This window comes from Sparus aurata, chromosome 21, assembly GCF_900880675.1.
Source record: "Sparus aurata chromosome 21, fSpaAur1.1, whole genome shotgun sequence".
Lineage (NCBI taxonomy): Eukaryota > Metazoa > Chordata > Actinopteri > Spariformes > Sparidae > Sparus > Sparus aurata.
Genome location: NC_044207.1, coordinates 3,557,666 through 3,580,571, shown reverse-complemented (window position 1 = coordinate 3,580,571; position 22,906 = coordinate 3,557,666). Strand labels below are relative to the sequence as shown.

The 22,906-nt window shown below is 40.3% G+C and overlaps 1 protein-coding gene across 1 annotated transcript; it reads right to left on the bottom strand.

Moving 5' to 3' along the window:
* Positions 1 to 11,843: 11,843 nt before the first annotated feature.
* LOC115572164 (uncharacterized) lies at positions 11,844 to 18,467 on the bottom strand. Its single transcript, XM_030401993.1, has 6 exons — positions 18,179 to 18,467; positions 16,574 to 16,702; positions 16,287 to 16,480; positions 16,002 to 16,155; positions 15,702 to 15,906; positions 11,844 to 15,611 (listed from the first exon to the last, which is right to left on the bottom strand). The coding sequence occupies exons 1-6, from the start codon at positions 18,227 to 18,229 to the stop codon at positions 15,298 to 15,300; spliced, it is 1,047 nt and encodes a 348-aa protein (XP_030257853.1). The 5' UTR covers positions 18,230 to 18,467; the 3' UTR covers positions 11,844 to 15,297.
* Between the last annotated feature and the right edge of the window lie 4,439 nt (positions 18,468 to 22,906).

Genomic DNA, 22,906 nt, shown 5'->3' with positions numbered 1-22,906 from the left:
TCCGCTCAATAATCAATATTCAAACTATGATTAGTTGATTGTTTGATTGTTTCTCATACAGAGCTGTTCCTACACACCGAAAAATCTCATTAGCCACCCAGTATTCTGTTTCCTCAGAGAAAGATTGTGCACCTATTTTTTATGTATCAGGCCAATTTTCAGCATCAGTGAGTCGCTGTGGACATTGGGTGTAATTTTAATGTAGTAAACCAGAAAGAAAACGTGTGGTGTCAGGCTTCATAATCTGGGGTTTGGCAGAACCATGCAAATCATCAATGTTGTGTACTAATAAAGTTGCTTAATCTCGGATTAGGTCCACTCAAAATGTATTCATTTTGAAACATTTTATGTAATCATGTCTGACTTATTTGAAAGCTCAATTATAGAACTCATAGGAAACATTTGAATATGTGTCCACACAGACAACCTAGTTGCCAAAGACAGTGTTGGCAAAGAATGAACCGTTCAAATTTGTATTTGTGGTGGAGCTGAACGCAAGAAGGCTGGTAAGCCAACGATTGCAGATAGAGACTCTGTCTCAACATTTATAAGTGATTTTTGACATGTGATTATTGTGGCTTAACTTTTGTAAACTGTAATTTGAGACCAAATTTGCTGGATCAAAAATATACATACAGTAATATTTGGTTAAATGTCTCTTTGTCATTTTCACCTCAGTTAGGCGCTTCTGATAACCATCCAAAAGCTTCTGGTCATCTTTTGGCTGAATTTTTAACCACTACTCTTGACAGAATCAGTAAAGTTCAACTAATTTTTTTTTGTCTTCCTGGCACAGACTTGTTTCCTCAGTGCAGTCCACTTGTTCTGATGGGGTTTTAGTCAGGACTTTGGGAAGGTCATTGCAAAACCTCAATTCTAGCCTGATTGATACATTCCTTTGTCACATCTGCTGTGTGTTGGGATAATTGTCCAGTTGGAACACCCAACTGCACCTGTGACCCAATGTTATGCTGATGATTGTAGGTTTTCCTGAAGAATTCTCCTTCTTCATTATTCCATTTACTTTCTTTAGAGCACCAGATCCATTGACAGCAGAACAGCGCCACATCATAATACTACCAGCACTATGCTGGACAGTAGGTGAGGTGTTCTTTGGGTTAAAGGCCTCAACTTCTGCCCACCAAACATATTGATGCTCATTGTGGTCAAACAACTCAGTGTTTGTTTCATGTGACCACAGAGTTTTCCTCCAGAGGGTTTTTTCTTTGTCCATGTGATCAGCAGCAAACTTTAGTTTTACTTTAAGGTGCTGCGTCTGGACCAAGAGCTTCTTTCTAACACAGCAGCCTCTCAGCTCATGTTGATGTGAAACACACCTGACTGTGCACACTGATACCTGTCTTCCAGCAGCTTCTCATTCATTGCAGACTTGCCTCTTGGTGGTTTTTGGTTGACTCTTGACCACCCTGACCAGTTTTCTCTCAGCAGCAGGTAATAGTTTGTGTTTTTTGCTTTGGAACCAAACTTCATGGATGTTTTTGTGACAAAGTAGTTTGTGTTCACTCATTCACCTCAGAAATATGAGAGCTGTAGAAATCATTAGAACTGAAGACTGACATGATGTACATGTTCTTTACAAGTGGATGGAAACTTTTGACCATGACTGTATATAAGTATGTACTGCACACTATACTAAAACTATTTGGTATGGTGTAGTGCAGATGAGATAAGGAGTCTCAGCTTGAGGAATGAAGCTTCTCTGCAGTCTGGTGGTATGGCAGTGGATACTTCTGTATTTGTTGTCAGATGGCAGCAGGGTCAACAGACTGGCTGGGTGGCTGTTGTCTTTTCGCATCCTTTGGGCTCTGTGCAGACATCGCACCTCACTGATATCACCAATGTTTGGTAGATGTGTAGCTTTAATGTTCTAGTAAACTTTAATCACTTGCTGCTAGGGATTTAACGATATACCGAATTTCAGGATATCGCAATACAATTCTTTTATGATGCCATCATGGGATTATAACGATATCTACCAACATTTTCACATAGTTCGATAAGCATTATGAGAATAACAAACAAGTGATAAATGGATTCTACTCTTTCTCCTTCTGAACAGCAGCGGGTGCTATCATACCGCTCAAGAAGACAGATTATGGGTCCTACCTGACCAACCCTACTCTGCCTCTGATTGGTTGGCTTTGTTGGTTGCGTTTTCTAAGCTTGACTGAAACTATTAACTCTGACATAGTTTGTTTTTAGCAGTGTTTGAGCATCAACCTCTTTGGCCTCTCTCCTGGTCTTCTGCTGCTCATGTCGGGGTCCCTCATCCTCCGGACCTGCTACAACTATGACTCACAATCCACTCCATCAGCCGCTGGATGTTTGTTTTTACAAGATAACTGCAAGAAAACAACACGTAAACCAATTAACATCGGACAAACACTGAACATACGGTTGGGAAATAATAATGTGTCAGTGGTAGTCTGCTGGACAACAAGAGGGAGAGAGATCAGTGGGACCCATGGGTTATTTAATATTGTGATAAATATTGTATTGTAGACTATTTATCATGATGATATTGGACCGTGAGTTGTTTTCATTGTTAAATCCCTACTTGCTGCGTGAACCACGCAAGTTTGATTTCCACTCAGAACTGACGAGAACTTGGCATGGGATTTTATCTTTAGTAAGTTTCTAACTTCTTAGTGTCCTCCTTAAGAAGTGGAGTTTCTATTTCTTTTTTATTCTCTCCTTGTTCCTTTTTTCAGCCAGAGTGTCAATGTGTGAAGTTTCTCTGTGATGTTGATTCCAAGGAACCTCAAACTGATATCTGCTCCACCTCAGCTCCACTGATGTAGACAGGAGTGTGTGTGTCTTCGCTTCCTTGTTCTAAAATCAACAATCTGCTTCTTGGTTTTGTACATATTCAAAACCAAGGAGTTCTTATCATAGAAAAGTAATAATCTTGAAGATTTTCATGTAAATCAATATCAAAAGTTAGTTAGTTAGACAGTTAGTTAAGTCATTATCTATCGCTGAATGAGATAACACAGTGATGATTGAGCCTCTGGCCTATTGATGAAAACCCTTACATTTGCTGTAATACCAAAGATGTAAACTCGGTGGAAACTTTCCTGGAAAATATCACAAGCAGCAGTTAGTGATGCATTTTATAATGACCAAAGTAGGTTATCCTAATGTTAGGAAAGCAATAAGTATGTACTAGTTTTGGGCCAATGGCTGACAGCCTTGGACCACTAATCCCTGACCACAGTAACATTGTGATTTAGAAGGCTCCCCACCACAGAGTACAATCAGGTCGCATGTCCCTTCAGAGTTTCCGTAGGGCAATAGCTGTTGTTATTTGTCATATGTGGGGAGAGGAAATAAAAAGTGTTTCTTTTCCTGTGGGCCACTGTTTCTCTCAGTTGTGCTATTTATATAGACAGTTTTCTTAGCTTAGCTAGTTGGAATCGTTGTTTTAAGTGTATGAGGCAGAACAAAGCTCAGTTACGGTCATGTGGAGTGTAGACGAGGATGCTTTTAAACCTGGCACAGGTTTGTCGGTCATCTATGTCAGTGGTAACGGGAAATAGTTTCCTCTGCAGGGTGAGACAGTTAAGGGTACACGCTGCCTCAAATTCATAAACAACATACCATCGTCCATCGTCTAACCCTATGTATGTGCATAACTTTACTTTTATAGCAACCATTTTGTATTCAATAGATAGTAAGTGTTATAATTACTGTCTCAGAAGACGCTTCCATGTAGTTTATTATGGAGGCGAGGCAAAGCTGCCAACTGACTGAGGTCACAAAGGCAACACTGGATCTCCGGGAAGCAGTGAGGTCCAAAAATAAACCCGCAATTACTGCTTCTGGAAATCATCGGGATTGCCACTTTGAACAGTAGATTGCTCTCACCACTTGCATTAGTTTCATCGGTAAGAGTCTGAATGAAGAGCTGAAATCAACAAATAACCTTCTGATATACATGTTGTTGGGTTCATAATTTTAAGTTCTATATTATTATTATTATTATTATTATTATTATTGTTGTTGTTGTTATTATTATTATTATCTATTTTATCCATTATAATCAGAATTACTACTGCTGCTACTACTATGCTGCTATGTGTTGATTGAAAATAATATTGACATGATTTGCTGAGTTGATAAGCACTTTTCTCGTGACCTATGAACTGACACCAAATTAATGTGATTATTAATCAGATGACGATAAACTGTGAAAGAAAGAAGGGGTGGCACTCAGTCTCATTTTTCCTCAGCAAACGTGTGTAGAATGGCGTGTCGGCCCTTGAGCTCATGTTAGATTGAGACTTGATATTGAGACGTGATGTTAAAAAAAATGAAATATTGATTTGTGATAATAATAGACATATGATAATATGATAGAGCAACATCCAATGAGCAAACTCCAAGGCTCAGCTGGCTGCACCACCAGCCCCTTAGCTAGTCAGTCAGTCATGGACAACTGCAGTTGAGGGGCTGACATTGCAGTCCAGCCAAAAAAGGCTCAGTGATTTCCCAAAAGAACTGGGCACTGTAGCTTTTAACAAACACAACTCAGACAGACGGAAAGAATGCATTTGTTTGGGACTATTTTCTGCACTGGATTAATCAACATATAGTCAGTATTTGGGCCAGCAAGATGTGCTATGACGGAATGAGTAAAAATAAACCACGGTGTATGTACATGGTAATGAAGTACATTCGACCCATTGTAACAGTCAGTGATGAGTTTTTATTTTTTGAACATTGAAGCTCTGAGGAGTAACATATCTTAGGCTGTGGATACGAACACAACACCTGTTAGAGGGATACGTTCAGTGTTGGATGAGGTCTGTAAATGGTAAGGTAAGATAGCTAGAATACCACCAGACTGTGCTGCTTTCGACTGGTTATAGTAAATTCAAAACTATGTTTGAGTCCTTGGAAAATGTTGGAAAAAGGAGTGTTGAGGATGAGTTCAGGAGTCTCACAGCCTGGGGAGTGAAGCTGCTGTGTAGTCTGGTGGTACAGCAGCAGGTACTTCTGTATCTGTTGTCAGGTGGCAGCAGGGTGAACAGACTGTGTCTGGGTGGCTGTTGTCTTTATTATCTTTGGGCTCTGTGCAGACATCTCACTTCAGTGATGTCCCTGATGCTCTGTAGATTGTACCACTGATGTTCTGGTGGTTTTAATGACCCGCTGTAGAGCCTCCCTGTCCTGGGCCGTGATGAACCATGGCAGTTTGTGATGTTTCTAGTCAGGATGCTTTCTACTGCTCCTCTGTCAAATCTGACCAACTGGTTCTGGAATTTAGCCTTCCTATGTTTCTGTAGAAAGTATAGCCTACTCTGGAGTGCAATAAACCCCCCCACTACCACCCCTGACACACCTCATTTACATACTCACTTGAATCTTGAGTCTATTTATCTTCTTGTATGTATTACACTATTGTTGTATATATTTTACTATTGTTGTAAATATTCTTACTATTTTAAATATTTTTCATACTTGTCCATATTTTATATTTATTTGTCAAAGAGCTGCTATTAGTATCTCGTCTTTTTTTCTGAGACAATTACAATTAAAATCTATTCTATTCTCTGTGCCTTTTTAACCAAGGTGGTGAGGTGTGATGACCAAGATGGTCAGTGACGGTATAACAAAGGAACCTAAAGCTTTTTCATCTGTCATACTGTGTTGATCCCATTGCACTGGGTTTGGGCTGTGTGTAAATCTACATTCCCCTGCCATTATTCTATTTCATGTTTATAATGGACAGAACCCTGAGGGATGAATTAAGTATTTCAAATGAAATTAAAGCTGTAACCCTTGTGCACATTGGCATGTCTAGCGACTTTTGATGGAAAGTTTCCACAGAGTGTATTTCTGTAATTGCTCAAGCCTGATGAGAATACTGTGATGGACTCTCAGTTGTTTGTAGGCATTTTCAATTACTCCTTGTTTCATTAAAAAGTTTAAGTATTTATGTGGGGTTTGTCTCTTCAAAAGATGTTTCCAATACCTTAAAACTTGATTGAAAATCTTTTTCCTTTCCTTTCCACTGTTTTTTTATAACATGGTTTTCGCTTTCTTTTTATTTCTTTCCTTTTCCTTTTTTAAAAAAAAAAAACAAACAAAACAGAGTGGCAATGTGTGAAGATCAAGGCAGTTTCTCTGTGACGTTGATTCTAAGGAACTTCAAGCTGATATCTGCTCCTTGGTTTTGTACATTATAGTAATAATCTCAAAGATTTTCAAGTAAATTAATATCAACAGTTAATTAGTTAAGTCACTATCTATCGCTGAATGAGAAAACACAATGATGAGTGAAAATTTCACAGGACTTGCTTGTGATACATTCTGAAAATCACACACCATTTTGCTGGTTTCAGTTGGTTTCAGTATTGTCAAGCAGTTTGGTGAAATGTATTAAAAAATCAAATCAAATGAAATTAAAAATGTTGTCAAACAGTAATAATCACAGCAAGATATTTCTATTATCACTGCTGACAAACTATTTAATCAATCTGAACAAAGACTAACACACTAAATATTTATTTACAATGTCCATGTCCATTTCTAGTAATATTTGATGACAGACATTTATCGATTTTTTTGTGAGAGTGATGGCCTTCTAAAAAAGACCATTTACCATACACAATTTTGAATCTCATCAGATGTCTTCAAGCTGGGAATCTGATCAAGCAAGCAGCCTCTGCTATTGCCACAGCGTATGCTGTAAAACCAGTTAATAAAAAATTCTGGCACAAGTTTTGACAGACTGATGAAGACAGCAGAGGATGGAATGGATTTATTAATCAGTTTCCATGTGGTGTCAAATTGGAGCTTACATTCTTGTCGTACTACTCCATCTTAATAGCTTTTCAGCTGTTGCATGTATGACAGATGTCCTTGTTATTTTGATTTGGGTGAAAAACGTAACTTATGATCAGGCTAGAGTCTAGCCACTTGTAAGCATTAAGGCTTTGCTAAGTGGGCTTAACCTATGACAAAATAAAGTACTTACGTAAACATCGACAGATTGTAACTGCACGTTTTACAGAGCATATGTTTTGTTGATTGCAGAGACCTTTGTTTTTCTCTTGATTTAACAGGTTTACACATTCATAGCAACAATAAAGACTTAGTTTGTCTGCTGGCTTCGAGGTTGTGCCTCATGAAAATGCTACCTCAATGCATACAGCCTCCATCCAAGACATGTTATCATCAGCCTTGACCTAATCCTTGACCTTACTAAATCAAATATGGCCAACTTCTTGTTGGGTTTAGGTCATGACATCAAGACCATTTTTTTTGTAAGTCTAGGTGTGATAGACATGTGTACCGAATTTCATACATGTAGGTGAAAATAGCCTTGGGGGCTGCATTTTAGGGGGGGTTGGAAAGCCATTTTGCCTTGCCCATGGCTAAAACCCATTAAATAAATTTCCATCATATTTTACCTTTGTCCAAAGTTTCATGAGATAGAGAGATAAATTGATAAATAATAGATAAAAGTAATTTACTTTGGCATAGATTACATGATTTCATCCCTCGCCTCTTCCACCTTGGTTTTACACTGATACAAACACAATTGAGGAAGAGAGACTTGGCTTGGGGGAATCAAAGCTCAAGCTGCTCAGTCATGCGTACACAACACACAGACACACACACACACAGACACACACACACACACACACAGGCGCGTGCGCGTGCACACACACACTAGCACAATGGTGGACATGCCATTTGCATGGTGACCATGTTTCCCCTCTCTTTGCCAAACTGTTCAGCCATTTTGACACTCAATGGTCACACTGCTAAACCACAACCCCTATAATTGAATTGAATTGAAATTGAATTGAAAGCCTTTATTGTCATTATACACAGTACAATGAGATTTGAAAAGCATCTCCGTAAAAGTGCACACATAATTCACTGAGAACTTGATATACAATATATTCTATTGAATTAATTTCAGCACATAGTCCTTTTTTAAACCTGAACTGCTCAATAATGCAATGTGTAAAGGCAAAAAATTACCTGTGATCTGTTTTTTGGCCAAATATTTTTAGATTAAAGTATAATACAAAAAGCAATGAATCCCCGGCTCCCCTGGGGTGGGACTGAGCTACATGCTGAAGTATCCTCGAGCAAGATACTGAACCCCAGAAATGCTCCTGATGTGCAGTTGGCACCCTGTGGGGCAGCCACTGCCATCAGTAAGGGTCCTGCAAGGAGCTGGCGACTCATTCAGGGTGTACCCTGGCCTTCGCCCATGAGTAGAACTGGATTTGGCCCCAGTAAGCCCCGCAACCCCACAGGGGGATAAAAAGCGGCAACATCCCGCAACCCTCACGGGAAAGCGGAAAAGAAAACGAACGAACAAAAAGCAATGAAAAAAGACCCATCCCCAGGAACTGTAGGACTGTTAGTGTAGAATCAAGGATGAGCACATTGACTTTGGATCGAGTACATACCAGGCAGTAATACATCCTGGCAGATAAATGATTCACAAATGATCCTTCAGTGTTTGAGGTGCAACGAGCCATGTATTCAGATTCACATCTTTGGCCCCATTTTTACAAGGTGTTGATAACTGCATGTAACCTCAAGGAAAATTCAAACTCATTTCTTGAAAATTTGAATTTTCGTGGGGTTTCCAACTCACTGCAATCACTTTCTTATTCACACTTATTGTCTCTGAAATGAGCACTGTCAGCTTGGTAGAAAATCCTGCCAGAACTGGCCTGATCCTAAGTCACGACCTCCTTAGTTACTGTTGCTAGGTAGGACAAGCAAAAAATTGGACTTAGTCAGAATATTTGAATGAGCAAAGCTCCCAGGTCCCTCCTACTTCCTCTCTGCAGCACTGCCTTCACAGCCAATACAACTAAATTACAATGAGTGCCTCATGCAGATCACTGTTGATATCCCGAGTAACAAACAATTTTCCTCACATTGCTGTAGACGGAGTTACCATGTAATCATTATCTGCTGCAAAATGTTTGCCATGCTGCCTTTCTGAAGCATTATTAACGTTATTTGTCTAAACCAATTCAACCGCTTCAGAGTGTACTGAACACAAACTTTATGACAATATAACTGCTGGTCACTTGAAAGACACTTTTGCTAACCAGTAGCGATAAAGACAGAGCTAAACACCTGAGTTAGCATACAAGCTAACAAGCTAGATTTAGCAACAAGCTACATAGCTCGACTGCAACATCGTATGGCCATATGCGGAAATGCGGGTATTACTGTTACTGCCACCACCATAGCCTTGTGGTTTTAAACATAGAATGCATCATGTATCAAGCAGCGGTCCTTACTTGTCCAGCAGAAAAGTCCTTACAAATCCTCTAGCTCCCTCCACCTCTGAAATGACACTCCTTGTTTTCTCTCTGGCTCGGTACAATTCTTTCATTTTACACTGCTTTTCTTCGTTAGATATGGAGCCAGATAGTTTTAAAATTTGGCATCCCAAAAAAAAAATTGGCATTGAAAACAAAACCAGTACTGAAAAAAGAAACATTGTCATTGAAACATTTGTATTGAAAACAGTTGTATTGGCATTGAAACAAGTATTGGCACTGAAAAAATAAAGTAATTCAAATAATTCAAGTCCGAAAATCTTATCATTTTATTTTATTGGGATTTTTTTGTATTTTTCAATGACAATCTTCAGATTTTTTCTTCATGTCACTTTTTTTTCAGTGACAGATGTTTTTTACAATGTCAGTTTTTTTTCAGTGTCACTGATTAGTGTGAATGCTTGTTTTTGGTCCGTGTACTTTGCGGCCATCCGACTTTCGTTTTGAAGTCGACAAGCGGAAAACGGATAACGAGTCGTTTCCCGTTTTTCGCTTCAAAATAAAAGAACGAAAAATGGAAAATTACTCGTATCCCGTTATTCGTTTTAAATTCGGAAAACGAAAAACGACTCGTTAACTGATATTGGATACTGTGTTCATGAACGGGAATCGGAAATGAAATAACAGTGCCATTTTTCATTCCAGATTTTGCCATACGTCTTTTTTAATGACCGGAAGACGCCGTGTTATGCCACGAAAACACTTGATCTGATCCGTAGACTGATTCGACATGTCTTTATCTGAATATTCAGAGTTTATTACAGCCAGGAGGTGAAGTGGGATGTCTTGTGGAGCCACGGCAAAATCTGGACGAAAAATTTTAATCTGCACGACAAATATTTAATGACCCGGAAGTCATTGTGTCCAGATTTTGCCGCAGCACTTTTTTCATGACCCAGAAGTCATTGCATGTCCAGATTTTGCCCAGCAAATTTGAAGACTAGAAGAACAATAGCAAAACGAACAATAAAATCCATCTTTCGGACATAGCCTTTTAGAGTTGCAAGCCATGGACAGTTACATTTTGTTCAGAGGTGCCAAGAGACTGGCCGTCAGGGAGGATGACATGACTATAACAAAAATTGCACAACTTTTCCAGGTTCAGTTGTCAATGTGTCATAGTTTTGCACCTAGCATGAACAAGTAAATTCATGCTAAGTGTAAAGGGTTGATTAGCCGAGGTTATGCCATAGATATAAAAAAATGCATAGGACTCCCTGCCGTATCTATCTATCTATCTATCTATCTATCTAGATAGATAGATAGATATGGCAGGGAGCCTATGCATTTTTTTTTTTTTTTAGACATTTAGTTCATAAACGCTCTGACAGCGTCTGACGCTCGCGTTTTGAAGTAAACCTACTGTTTTAAACACGCACCAAAGGCGTTATGACGCGGACACAAAAGCGGTTAAAAACCGCGGCGGGGAGAATCAGAGCCTCCACCTCATCCCCTCAGCTGTTGATCCTCGGTGTGACTGCCGTGGTCGGCTGCGCTCTGACCGACCGGGAGCCGCTCCGTCGGTGTCCAACTCATGGAGCCTGCTATATAAACCTAACAACCGCAGTCAATCATATTATTGTCGCTACTATATTGATCAAGCTTTTTCTCAAGCCTATTCATATTCACCATTAGCCTACATGGCAACAGAGATGATTAGACAAATGTTCTGAATTATTTTCTTTTTTTACATTTTCAAACAAGAACCAGAGATGAGTGATCACAGTAATTCCATGTCCAAAATATTTCACTACTGCAGTAAAGTGCTTTGACATGTAGTGCAATTTACCCTTTAATGTCCAAAATATTGCATTTTCTGCATATGAACCATTAACAAAAAATTGCTGTTTGGATACTCAGAAAAATGGTGTTGACACTTGAAGTAATGCAGATGTTTTTGTAATGGAAATAACATCAGTCATTTTACTTTTTACATACACTATTTCATTGCAATGCTCATTACTTTTTATCCAACTCCACAGGTCAGTGGTGATTCACTGTATCTAACCGACGATACAAACATGGCAATTTTTCCAGAGGGCACAGGGCATTTCCAGCAGGCAAGTCTTGCTAGCCGTGCACACTATGAGTCGCATGGGGACCAGAAGCAAAGCCCTGCGGCACAAACTTCTGGCTTTGCACCTTTTAGTTTTAGGTGGCCACCCTCCATACCTCCACGACAGTGAATGTATGCCAGAACCTTTCAAAGGTTAGGCTACTTGTAAAACACAACTGATCTGTTATTGAAATATCATCCAGTAATGTTATACGACAATAAAACGTGTCAAGTGCAGCCGACCTCTGCAGCTGAAATGTCATGCATTAATACCAGTCAAAAGTTTGGACACACCTTCTCATTTAATTTTTTGTTTCTTTATGTTCATGACCATTTACATGGTAGACTCTCACTGAAGGCTTCAAAACTAACCCTAAGCAGAATTTTATTTTGAGCCCCCCCCCCCCATTACACAATGACTGAACCACGAAATGCCATTTAAGTTTAAAACCTTTTATTAGTAGGAACAAATCAAATGAACAGCCTCTTTCAACAATGGAAGTGAAGTCTGACACAACCTTAAACGGCCCTCGGCGCACAAATTCAACCCAATCGACGTCTGAGATGTGCTGGCCACAGAGCAGGATCAACTGGTTGTGCACTTGGAGTAGTAATAGTAGCTTCTGTAGCTGAAGGATGTTGCTTGAAGGCCCTACTGAAGTATTGGGGGCTGGCTTAGTGTGCAATTAATGCAAATACGACTACAACTAATATTAATATTCATTATGATTTGATTTGATGATATAACTTATATATAAATATTTCTTATATTTAAATATTTTTATATACTTATTTTTTACATTTTGTACTTAGGTTCTATATTCATACACTGCTGTTTGCTACTGCAACACTTTAAATTTATCCAATGTGGGTCAAACAAAGGGTTATCTTAATTTATCTTATTTTATCTAATCTTATATGACTGTTATGTATTAAATTCAGCAAGAGATGGCAACATTTTACCTCCATCAAAATAGCCCAAATTGCTAGCATAGATTGATAGGCTACAAACCTGAGCCAACATAGACCACCAACTGGTCAATTAAGCACTCCTTTTTCAACAGAGATGAATGTATATGCAGTTAACAAGACATTCAATAAATGATAATCAGGGCAGCTGGAATTTTTTTTTATCTCCAGTCCACATCTAGACAGAATTATCCTCTCTTCTGTCTCATGATTAGCAGCTGGGGTGTTTAAGCTACAAAGTTTTTCTTTTTTATTTCAACAACATACCCAACTTCAAGTGAAGCATGAGCCTCCTCTTGTTTTGACTTTTTCTTTCTTTTGCTTGCTCCTGATTCATATTGCCGTCTGGAGGCCATCTCTCCACCTGCATCCCACTGCCTGTCAGCGGTACATCCTTTGCGCATTTGCAGAGAATGCGTCCCGTTGCGCAATATGGGGCCCCCCATGGATCGTGGGGCCCTACGCACAGCGCTTGTTCTGCGTGTAGGGAAGGGCGGTGTTGAAGTAAATAGCAGACAATTGGACTCGAGTCATAGAGACTCGCAAATTTGACGACTTGCAACTCGACTCGGACTTAAGGGTAAAAACTTGAGACTCGACTTGACTTGGAAGACAATGACTTCAGACTCGACTCGACTTCAGAGAAGCTGACTCGGACGACTTGTAGCATGTTGTTTTTTCATGTAGGCTATGTTTTTTTTCCATGGGATATCATTCTAAAATGACCGGCAGGGCGATCGTGAGCATCAACGTTACGCCACTCACCAGAGCAGTCGTGAACGCCACACTATAGGTTCACACTTTTATTGATTGATTGATTGGAGACAGGCATGTGAAGCGAGAGCACAAGCACGCAAGCAGCCAAACACTCTGATCAGTGTGCACACACAACACAGTGCGGTTGTTTCTAGCTAGCTAGCTAATAATGGCGACTGCCCCTGACCCTGATGTTGCCAGTTCTGCTGAAGTTCCAAAAGTAGTGCAGTTTGCATATAAAAACTTCCACTCCGATGGAAAAAGGAGGAACGCTCAATGCAAGATATGCGACGCGAAAATCAACGACAAAGAGGGAACGACGTCAAACTTTATCCGCCACTTAAAGACAGCGCATGAAGCCAAGTAAGTGAAACCAAGCTAACACTATTCGAAGTGTGTGCGCGTGCATGTGTGTGTGTTGGTGATATGTCGGTTGATCGCGTTTTGAACATTGTTGCTAATAAGACAAACAATTTCACTCACCACTGTCGCGAACGTTGATATGGGCTACTGTGACTTGACTTGACTTGACAACCTTGTGACTCGACACGACTTGACTTGACATAACCTTGTGACTCGACTTGACTTGACTTGCCCACAACAGAAAAACTTGAGACTTGCTTGAGACTTGGACCAAATGACTTGCTACTCGCTTCGTACTCGGATCGGAGGGACTCGTACAGTTGTCTGGTAAATAGTCATGAAAATAAAGAAAAAACATCAAATGAGAAGGTGTGTCCAAACTTTTAACTGGTAGTGTACATAAGAATGTATGTCTGACATAACAAATCCATTTTAACCTCAGGTCAGTACACTTTGCGGATGTAGTCGACAACCGGCTGACAACCTCACGCACAATTGTTATCCCTTTTCACTGAGGCTGAGACCACAGTTGAAGGCATCTCAGCCAAAGTTAAAGATGCCCTTGGGACTGATGATACAGTAGTCCTTACTGACTCTCAGGGGAATGAAATCTCTGATTCTGAAGGCACAAGAAGTTAGTAAAATGATCTAACACTTGCTTGCAGTTTATTATTTTGAATTAATGTTAATTTTGAAATACAGAAGTAGACTAAATGTTTTCTGACTGTTAAGCTATCCACTACTGGAAACAAAATTCGCGGAAAATTTTTGCCTTGATGGACGAGGACTTCCAGGAGTTCAGGTCAGGGCGGAGATCAAGAACAAGGTAATGCAACATGAGATGAAGCAAATGCTAGTGTGGAGAAAAAGGTTTCACTCCTTTTGTTAAATCATTTCTTGTATGGACACATGGTTTTTCTGTACATTTAAGTCGCAGGGTCGAGGACAGCATTACTGTCCAGCAAGCCCTTGAGCAAATTAGAGAACTGACTGATAACGTGACACGGCTGTCTGAGGTGGTCAAGGCCACAACTTCGGCAGCACTGACCAGTGCTGGCCTGCAGCCAGCAAAGGAAGGTCTATCCTGCCTTGTTTGCAAAGGTATGTTTATACATACTGCATGGGCATGCTGCTGATTTCTATAATTAGCGTGCAAAACAATGCAGTCTGCTTCACTGTTCTTCTTAGGTTTACTTTACTAGTGTGCTCATACACACAAGTATGCACACAAAGACACACAAATACATACATAGACACAACATTTTCATTGTTACTTACTCTTTTGTTTGACATCTTGCAGATATAATGGAGAGACCAGTTTTTGCCACCTGTTGTGGATCTCTTGTGGGGTGCTGGACCTGTGTGGAGCAGTGGCTGGTCAACTCCGAGCACTGCCTCAAATGTAGAGCCGAAGCATTCAGATTTAATGTTCATGAGACAAAGGGTCTCTCTGCAGTTCTCCTACTTTTTAAGAGTGCATGACCTAATCATGCTGCTGAGTGAAGACCACCATGAAGTGTAAGGTGGGTTGAAGATGTTCGTTCACTGCTTTATAACTGTTTTGTTGTTGTTTGCAGTTTGTTTGATTTTTTGATTTAAACCAATAAATGTTATGGTAAGTTAAAGGATTCCTCATTGTCCATCCATAGATCATTCGAGCATGACACCATACAGAGAATAGTAGGATAGTTTATCTATTTGATAGTGTGACAGTGTGATACAATTCTAAAGTTGTAGGAACAATTTATGCAATGAAACAAACTTATTTACAATTCTTCTTCTTCTTCTCTGTATATTTACACTTTACACCTCAGACATAGCACATCTTCTCGTGATGTCAATAAGACACTTTAGTGCACTCTGAAATGGGGCGAAATTGTTGTTTAGTGTACTGTGTAACAGTGACACAGGGTCAAATTGCGATCCAAACTCGCTTTCAGCACTTTGCTGGGCTTCCTCGTTGGCAAAAGGGTCTGTGCCAAACACACCCTCTCTGGTCAGTGCTGTCCCCACATCCTGCTGGTAGAGGTCTGCTGCAACCTCACCAGCAGGAAGGAGACCTTCTGGAATTTTAGCTGGGCATCCTTGTCCACAGAGGAGATCTGGTATCCCCTTTCCTGTAAAAAAAAAAAAAAAAAGAAGTGCTTGATATTATGTTTCTATCAATGAAAATGGAAAGAAAACGTAATAAATGGGAGAAATCACACCTGGAATTCTGTGGGCATTCCATGCCTTGACAACATTTGTGAGGCCAGCTCGGGCCATGTGGCATGTCAGGTTGGACACGCAGAATTTGGTCAGACTGTCCTCCATACAAATTTCCTCTTGGTCACACATCTCGACTAGTGCGGCCTTCAGAGGGAAATTTACCCTTTTGTTCACTTCTGACCACATCCTTTCAATAACATGATTCTGTGTAGGTTAAAAGATTACAAGGACAGTGTCATGCAGCAGGCCCCTGAATGCAAACAAGCATCAATTTTATTTTTTTATGACATGTATTTTACCCTGGTAGATGGAGTTTGGAGGTATGGCTGCCTTTCTTTGTTGTGACGGTATGCAGCCAGCTTCTGCTGCATATACAGGTTCAGGAATAACTCCCGACCACAGTCTACCCGCACTTGGTCCCATATCCCATAGGACAACACGGCTGGTGATAGTCTGAAGATAATACACAAATAGAAGGAAAACTTTCAACTTTCATACTCATTCTGTTTTTTGACATTACAAATACATTTAACCCTTTAACATTTAAGCAGTTAAGCACATTTTTTTTCTTTCTATTTTCTTACCTGTACACTTCATCATAAATGATAATGTTGTTTTTGATGGGCATAGTGGAGTGCCCAACAATCTTCTTACTGTACCCATCAATAGCCATGATATGGGTCACTCCAAACATCACCAACTTGTCATTTTGGTCAATGTGGATTTTGTGACCCATGTACTCAGCCGTGTAAGGCACCGGGTTAAGGTTTCTGGAACCCTGAAGAAAATTATGGAAAACTCAATGATCATTGGTATGAATAAATTCTCAATATGTTACGATGACATGCACAGACACTGAATTTGGCTTTACCTGCTGCCTTGCTGTATGGTAAGGCTGATGAATGGTCCGTAGGACTTTCCCCACTCTGCCCTCGGAAGCTTTGACCCCTTTGGCTGCAAGATATCTGGTCATCATTTTTCTTCCGTAGGAAGGCCCAGTCTGAGGAAAGGATTTTTATTTATGACATTATTGAAATTAATTCATATGTGTTTAAATGTCCAAATACTGTGCATGTTGATCTACTGCACATTACCTAATAATGTGTCATGATATAAGTCTAAGACCTATTGTGCAAAGAGGGTTTATTAGAAACAGTAGAGCCAGTAAATAAGGAATGTCTATCTATCTATCTATCTATCTATCTATCTATCTATCTATCTATCTATCTATCTATCTATCTATCTATTCAGTGCATCTTATACCAGACTATATATATGTTGGCTATGTGACGATAAAATCACTAGGTTATGCCCTGGCTGCACAAATGTCAGTGAAAGACTTGTCTTTATTTATCTCAAACACGAAAATACAGTATCACTGGCCACATAAGTATGTTTATCTGCTCTTACTGTTCATTATGAAAAAAAATAAGGTTGAGATAAGAAACACCCCTTGACATACACGGCACCCCTTTGCGTTGGCTTACACTGGAGACGTCACAGTCAATCTACTGTCAATCTATAGACTATATGTCTATAAGAAGGCCGGACACTTTGCATGTGTCCTAATCAGTAGCGTAACATCATGGTGATAAGCCCCGATGCAAATATATTTTTTGTGCCCCTGAACAAACGCACAGCCACTTTTTTCCCGGTGGGCCGATCAATTCTGGGCCGATGGACAGCCGTTTGTTTATTTATATTTATTTATTCATTCATTCATTCATTCATTCATTCATTCTGCTGCGCCTAGATGTTTCTCTGTCGACCCCAAGAGAGTGAGAAACTGGCGAAAAAGTCAAACTGAGCTTCAGCTTCTGTCCGAGGAGTACAGCAACAGGGCCAGGCTGCCTGCTGGAGGGAGGGAGAAGGCTAGCGAGGAGCTGGAGATAAACATTCGGGGGTGAGCTATCAGTAAACGGGCACGCCATGAGAGAGTGTCCCGCAAAATGATCAGGGCGATTGAGAAACAAATGTCCGCCACCGTGAGTGACAGCAGAGATGAGGAGTTATCTGTGAGTGCTGGTTGGCTGAATCGTTTCCTCCGCCGCAACAACTTCACTTGCAGAAGACAACTATTTGTTTTTGTTTTTCTTCCTTCATGGGCCCAGACGATAGTTACCCCACTGGTCCTAATGATTATGGTGATGACTTTTTTTTTTTTTTTTATGTCATGCTGCTATGAAGTTCGTAGCCCATGCGTAGTCAGTGTTTATGGTCCAAAGCAAACATGAACTAAAGGATAATACATTCTTCACAGTGTCCTGTTTATTTACGTTGGACTATGAACTCCATAGCGGCATCGTTACTTCCCATGCCATTAAAAAAAAAGTCATCACCATAATCATAAGGACACATGCAATATCTTATGGGGGAGAGGCAAGTGTCCGGCTTTCTTATAGACCTATAGCCTATTGATTGACAGTAGATCGAACCAGTGGTGAGCCAAATTGGACAGTGACAATGATTGACCTACCTCTGTAAATTGCTTTCGCAACTTCGCCTTCCAGTCGCATTCCTCACACATTCCTCTCGGAAAAGCCTCGCAGAAGACCAAAGTGGTCAGTCAGTGCTGCGGCTATATCGCCACAAGACATCCCACTTGATCTCCTGGCTGTAATAAACTCTGAATATTCAGATAAAGACATGTCGAATCAGTCTACGGATTAGATCAAGTGTTTTCGCGGCATAACACGGCGTCTTCCGGTCATTAAAATAGACGTACGGCAAAATCTGGAATGAAAAATGGCACTGTTATTTCATCCCCGATTCCCATTCATGAACACAGTATCTAATATCAGTTAACGAGTCGTTTTCCGTTTTTCGTTTTCCGAATTTAAAACGAATAACGGGATATGAGTAATTTTCCGTTTTTCGTTCTTTTATTTTGAAGCGAAAAACGGGAAATGACTTGTTATCCGTTTTCCGCTTGTCGACTTCAAAACGAAAGTCGGATGGCCGCAAAGTACACAGACCATTGTTCTTCTGGAGTTTATTATTATTCTTCCGTACGTTTTTTGGCTCGCTTCTTCTCCCACAAATCTTAAGCTATTGAAACCATTCAAATATCAAAATGTTCAGCTTTTGCAGGACATGATGGCGTCTATTTTTCTTGTTTCTATCTTTTATACTTGGACGCACGTGGAAATATTCAGCTTTTTCTGCAAAATTTTTCCCATTCATCCTTATGGGGATTTCTTTAAATTTCATTCTGCTATAACTTCAGCATACCTTCAGCTATAGAAACCATTCAAACATTAAAATGTTCAGCTCTTCAAACAGCCTGGTACTTTTCAGCTTTTTAACCTTTCAACTTTTTCAGCAATTCAGCTTTTTCCCCCAAAATTTTAACATTGAAGTAAATGGGAAAAGCTTCAAATCCTCTTCAAAACTCATCGACTTTCAACCTCTTCTTGTTCCTCATACGTTGAGCCAGAGACACCATTCAAACTTTAAATGAATCACAAAACTTTGTCCTATTGGCGATGCAGTCAGTTTTTAAAAATCTTGAACGGTTTTGAAATGGTCGCAGTTTTAGTTTTAAGGTTTTTTAGCCTGTCTTCTGAGTTTATAATGGGTGTGTATTGCGTCAGCTAGAGTGCGTGACATCATCAACTGCTGCACCCCAGAGTGTGGAGCAGTTCCGAAAGCGGGATTTTTTTTTTGCTTCAGCTTGATTTGGATAACATATTGGACCACATATTTCAATTAACATAGACAATATAGGCATATAAATGTAGGAAATATTGTTGGCTTTCAGCTAATGGTCTCATTTCAGCTGTAGGACTTACGGTTTTGGATTTAGAAGCCCGAGAGCGACAAGCACTCCTGAATCTTCCCCATAAGCCGCAATGTTAATTTTGAGCCAAAATTTCTGGAGGATCGCAGACGGTACATGTTTTGTCTCTCGCTCCTGTGCCCTCATTATACACTCTAAAGAAATAAAAATGACATGAGTGTGTTCAGCAATGCCTCCTGTTACTCAACATGTACATACTTTGGCGATAACTATTAAGGTTTTCTCAAGAATTGCAGGAGTTTGGCAGGCGTTTTCCTATTCATTCCTTATGGGGACATTTTCGTCTTTGTTTCTGCTCCTGCTGCAGCATGTCTGCAGCCATTTTAAGCTCTTTCTGCCTTTAACTTTTCACCTTTCAGCCTTTTTTCACCTTTTTAAGCTCTTTCTGCCCTCTTACTCTACAACTTTTTGGGCTTCTCAGTCTTTTTTCACCTTTTTAAGCTCTTTCCGCCCTCTTACTCTACAGCTTTTTAGCCTTTTCAGACATCCGTTTTTCTGTATTTTCAGCTCCTTCAACAATTCAACTTCATGTTCAGCAATTAAAATGTCCAACTTTTTCAAATCTTTTAGCCCCCTTAAGCCTTTCTGCCCTTTAAGGTTTTTATATTATAAATATTTATCTTTCTGCCTTTTCAACTCCTTCAAACATTCCGCTTCATGTTCAGCTATGAAAATGTTAAACTTACAAACTCTTTTAGCCCTCCTAAACTTTTCTGCCTTTTCAGCTTTTTTAAAATATTCATCTTTCTTTTGAAATACAGACACCATTCCAACTTTATGATATATAAATATTTCGGTGATAACCGTTACAGTTTTCTCAAAAATCGCAGGGGTTTGGGAGGCATTTTCCCATTCATTCTAATGGGGACATTTCAATCTTTGGCTCTGCTCCTGCTCCACCATGTGTGCAGCCATTTTAAGCTCTTTCAGCCTGTAACTTTTCTCCTTTCAACCTTTTTTCACCCCTTCAAGCTCTTTCATCCCTCTTTCTCCACAGCTTTTTAGCCTTTTCAGCCTTTATTCACCTTTTTAAGCTCTTTCAGCCCTCTTACTCTACAGCCCCTCTACGCTCTCCTTCTACTCTTCTCACCAATCAGCCCCCCACCGCTCTTCAATCCATCCCTGCCACCTTTAGACTGCTGCTGTACCTGTTTTGTCTGTTTTTTTCTGTAACAGTGTCATCTATTCCACACTCCACCATTGCTTCTGTTCTCCGTTGTACTGTCTCCCGCTTGTCCCCTGACTGTCTTTGCCCTTTTTGTGTTTTTTTAATTAATTTAATTTACATCTTTCTGCCTTTCAGTTCCTTAAAACATTCAGATTTATGTTCAGCTATCAAAATGTTCACCATTTTAAGCTCTTTCAGCCTGCTTTTTAACTTTTTAAAATATTCATCCTTCTGGCTTTTCAGCTTTTTCCATACATTCAGTTATATGAGCAGCTAAAGACACTGTTCAGCTATCAAAATGTTTATCTTTAACTTTTTATGCTCCCCCGGCCCTCTTACTCTCCAGTCTTTTCAAATATTCAGATTTATGTTCAACTCTAGGAATGTTCAACTTTTAAAGCCTATTCAGCCAATTACTTTTCAGCCTTTCTGCATTTTCAGCTTTTTCAAATATTCTTCTTACTGCATTTTCAGCTTTTTCATACATTCAGCTTTATATTCAGCTAGATAAACTGTTCAGCTATCAAAATGTTCACCTTTGTTAGCCCATTCAACCCATTACTTTTAAGCCTTTCTGCCTTTTCAGCTTTTGAAAATTCAGCTTTTTCTGCAAATTCCCAACCATTCAGCGTATAGTTTTATGCATTTTGGCAGGACATTCAGCAGATTTCCGAAATCACTTCAGCTTTTAGCATTCACACTGTATTTTTGTAGGAAATGCAAATGTTTCTAGTTTTCAGTTTCAACTTTCTGTCACTGTTTTGGCGTCGAGAGGGAGGGGCCTGAGGGGAGGGGCAAGTGGTTTGCATATCATTTGAGAGGGCAATGGTAGCAGCCTGCGGGAAGGCGGGGCTGGACGGTCCAGCCACAATACCGTTGTACCCAGCCGTCTCTGGGCAACACAGAGTCCAACTAGAGACGTCTCTATATGCGTATGGAGTGTGGTAGTAGTATGGAGCTAACGAGCATTAGCCCCAGCTGTGTCGCTCCGAGCCGGGGCTGCCTCACCGACAGCAGCCCTCCGTCTGCTCCCCGAGCTCTGTGCCACCGCACCGCTGTACACGCATACAGAGACCGGACAATAAAAGAGAGTGCTTGGAGAAAAGTCAGTCAGTTATGAAAATATGTGTCTGTAACTTGATTACAGCAGTCTGTCGTGCTTTACTATTAACCACAGTAGCACAATCACAGCTTACTTTACCCGCATACTGACTTGTTGAGTTTATTCGCTTCGACTCAAAGGAGTCATTGTAGGAATAGTGATATTATTCACATGAACTTAGTTTATAGGGGAGCTCCGGTCTCTGGTAGCGGTATGGTGGCATAGAGCTCGGGAGCAGACCAGAGCGCTGCTGTTGGCGCTGCAGCCCCGGCTCGGAGCAACAGGCTGTTCTACTGTTGTGCTAACTGTGGCTAATGCTCCGTGCTCGGCGCCCCAGTACTACTACCACACTCCATACGCATATAGAGACCGAAGCTAGGGAGAGAACCAGATACACAGAGACTTGGACACATCAGGAGAGAGCTTGAAGAAAAGTCTGCGAGGTAGTTGGACTCTGTGTTGCCCAGAGACGGCCGGATACAACGGTATTGTGGCTGGACTGTCCAGCCCCGCCTTCCCGCAGGCTGCTGCCATTACCCTCTCAAATGATATGCAAAGCACGCTCTACTTGCCCCTCCCCTCAGGCCCCTCCCTCTCGACGCCAAAACAGTGACAGAAAGTTGAAACTGAAAATCAGTGACACTGAAAAAAAAGTGACATGAAGAAAAAATCTGTCACTGAAAAAAAAGTGACATGAAGAAAAAATCTAAAGATTGTCACTGAAAAATACAAAAAATCCCAATAAAATAAAATGATAAGATTTTCAGACTTGAATTATTTCAATTACTTTCTTTTTTCAGTGCCAATACTTGTTTCAATGCCAATACAACTGTTTTCAATACAAATGTTTCAATGACAATGTTTCTATTTTCAGTACTGGTTTTGTTTTCAATGCCAATTTTTTTTTTGGATGACAAATTTTAAAGTCACCGTTCTGGCTCCATAGTTAGTCTTCTTATTTCTTCTCTTTGACGTGGGCAATGGTTGGGCATTTTTCGGCTCTGTTGTTGTTTTCTGCCATGAGAGAACTGCGCCTGCACGGGGGAGGGGCACTGCCCAGTACCTGAAGGAGAGGGGCTGCCAGCAGCGTACGCACAAGAGTAATTGACACTTCTCAGACTATCCCCTTGGCTCT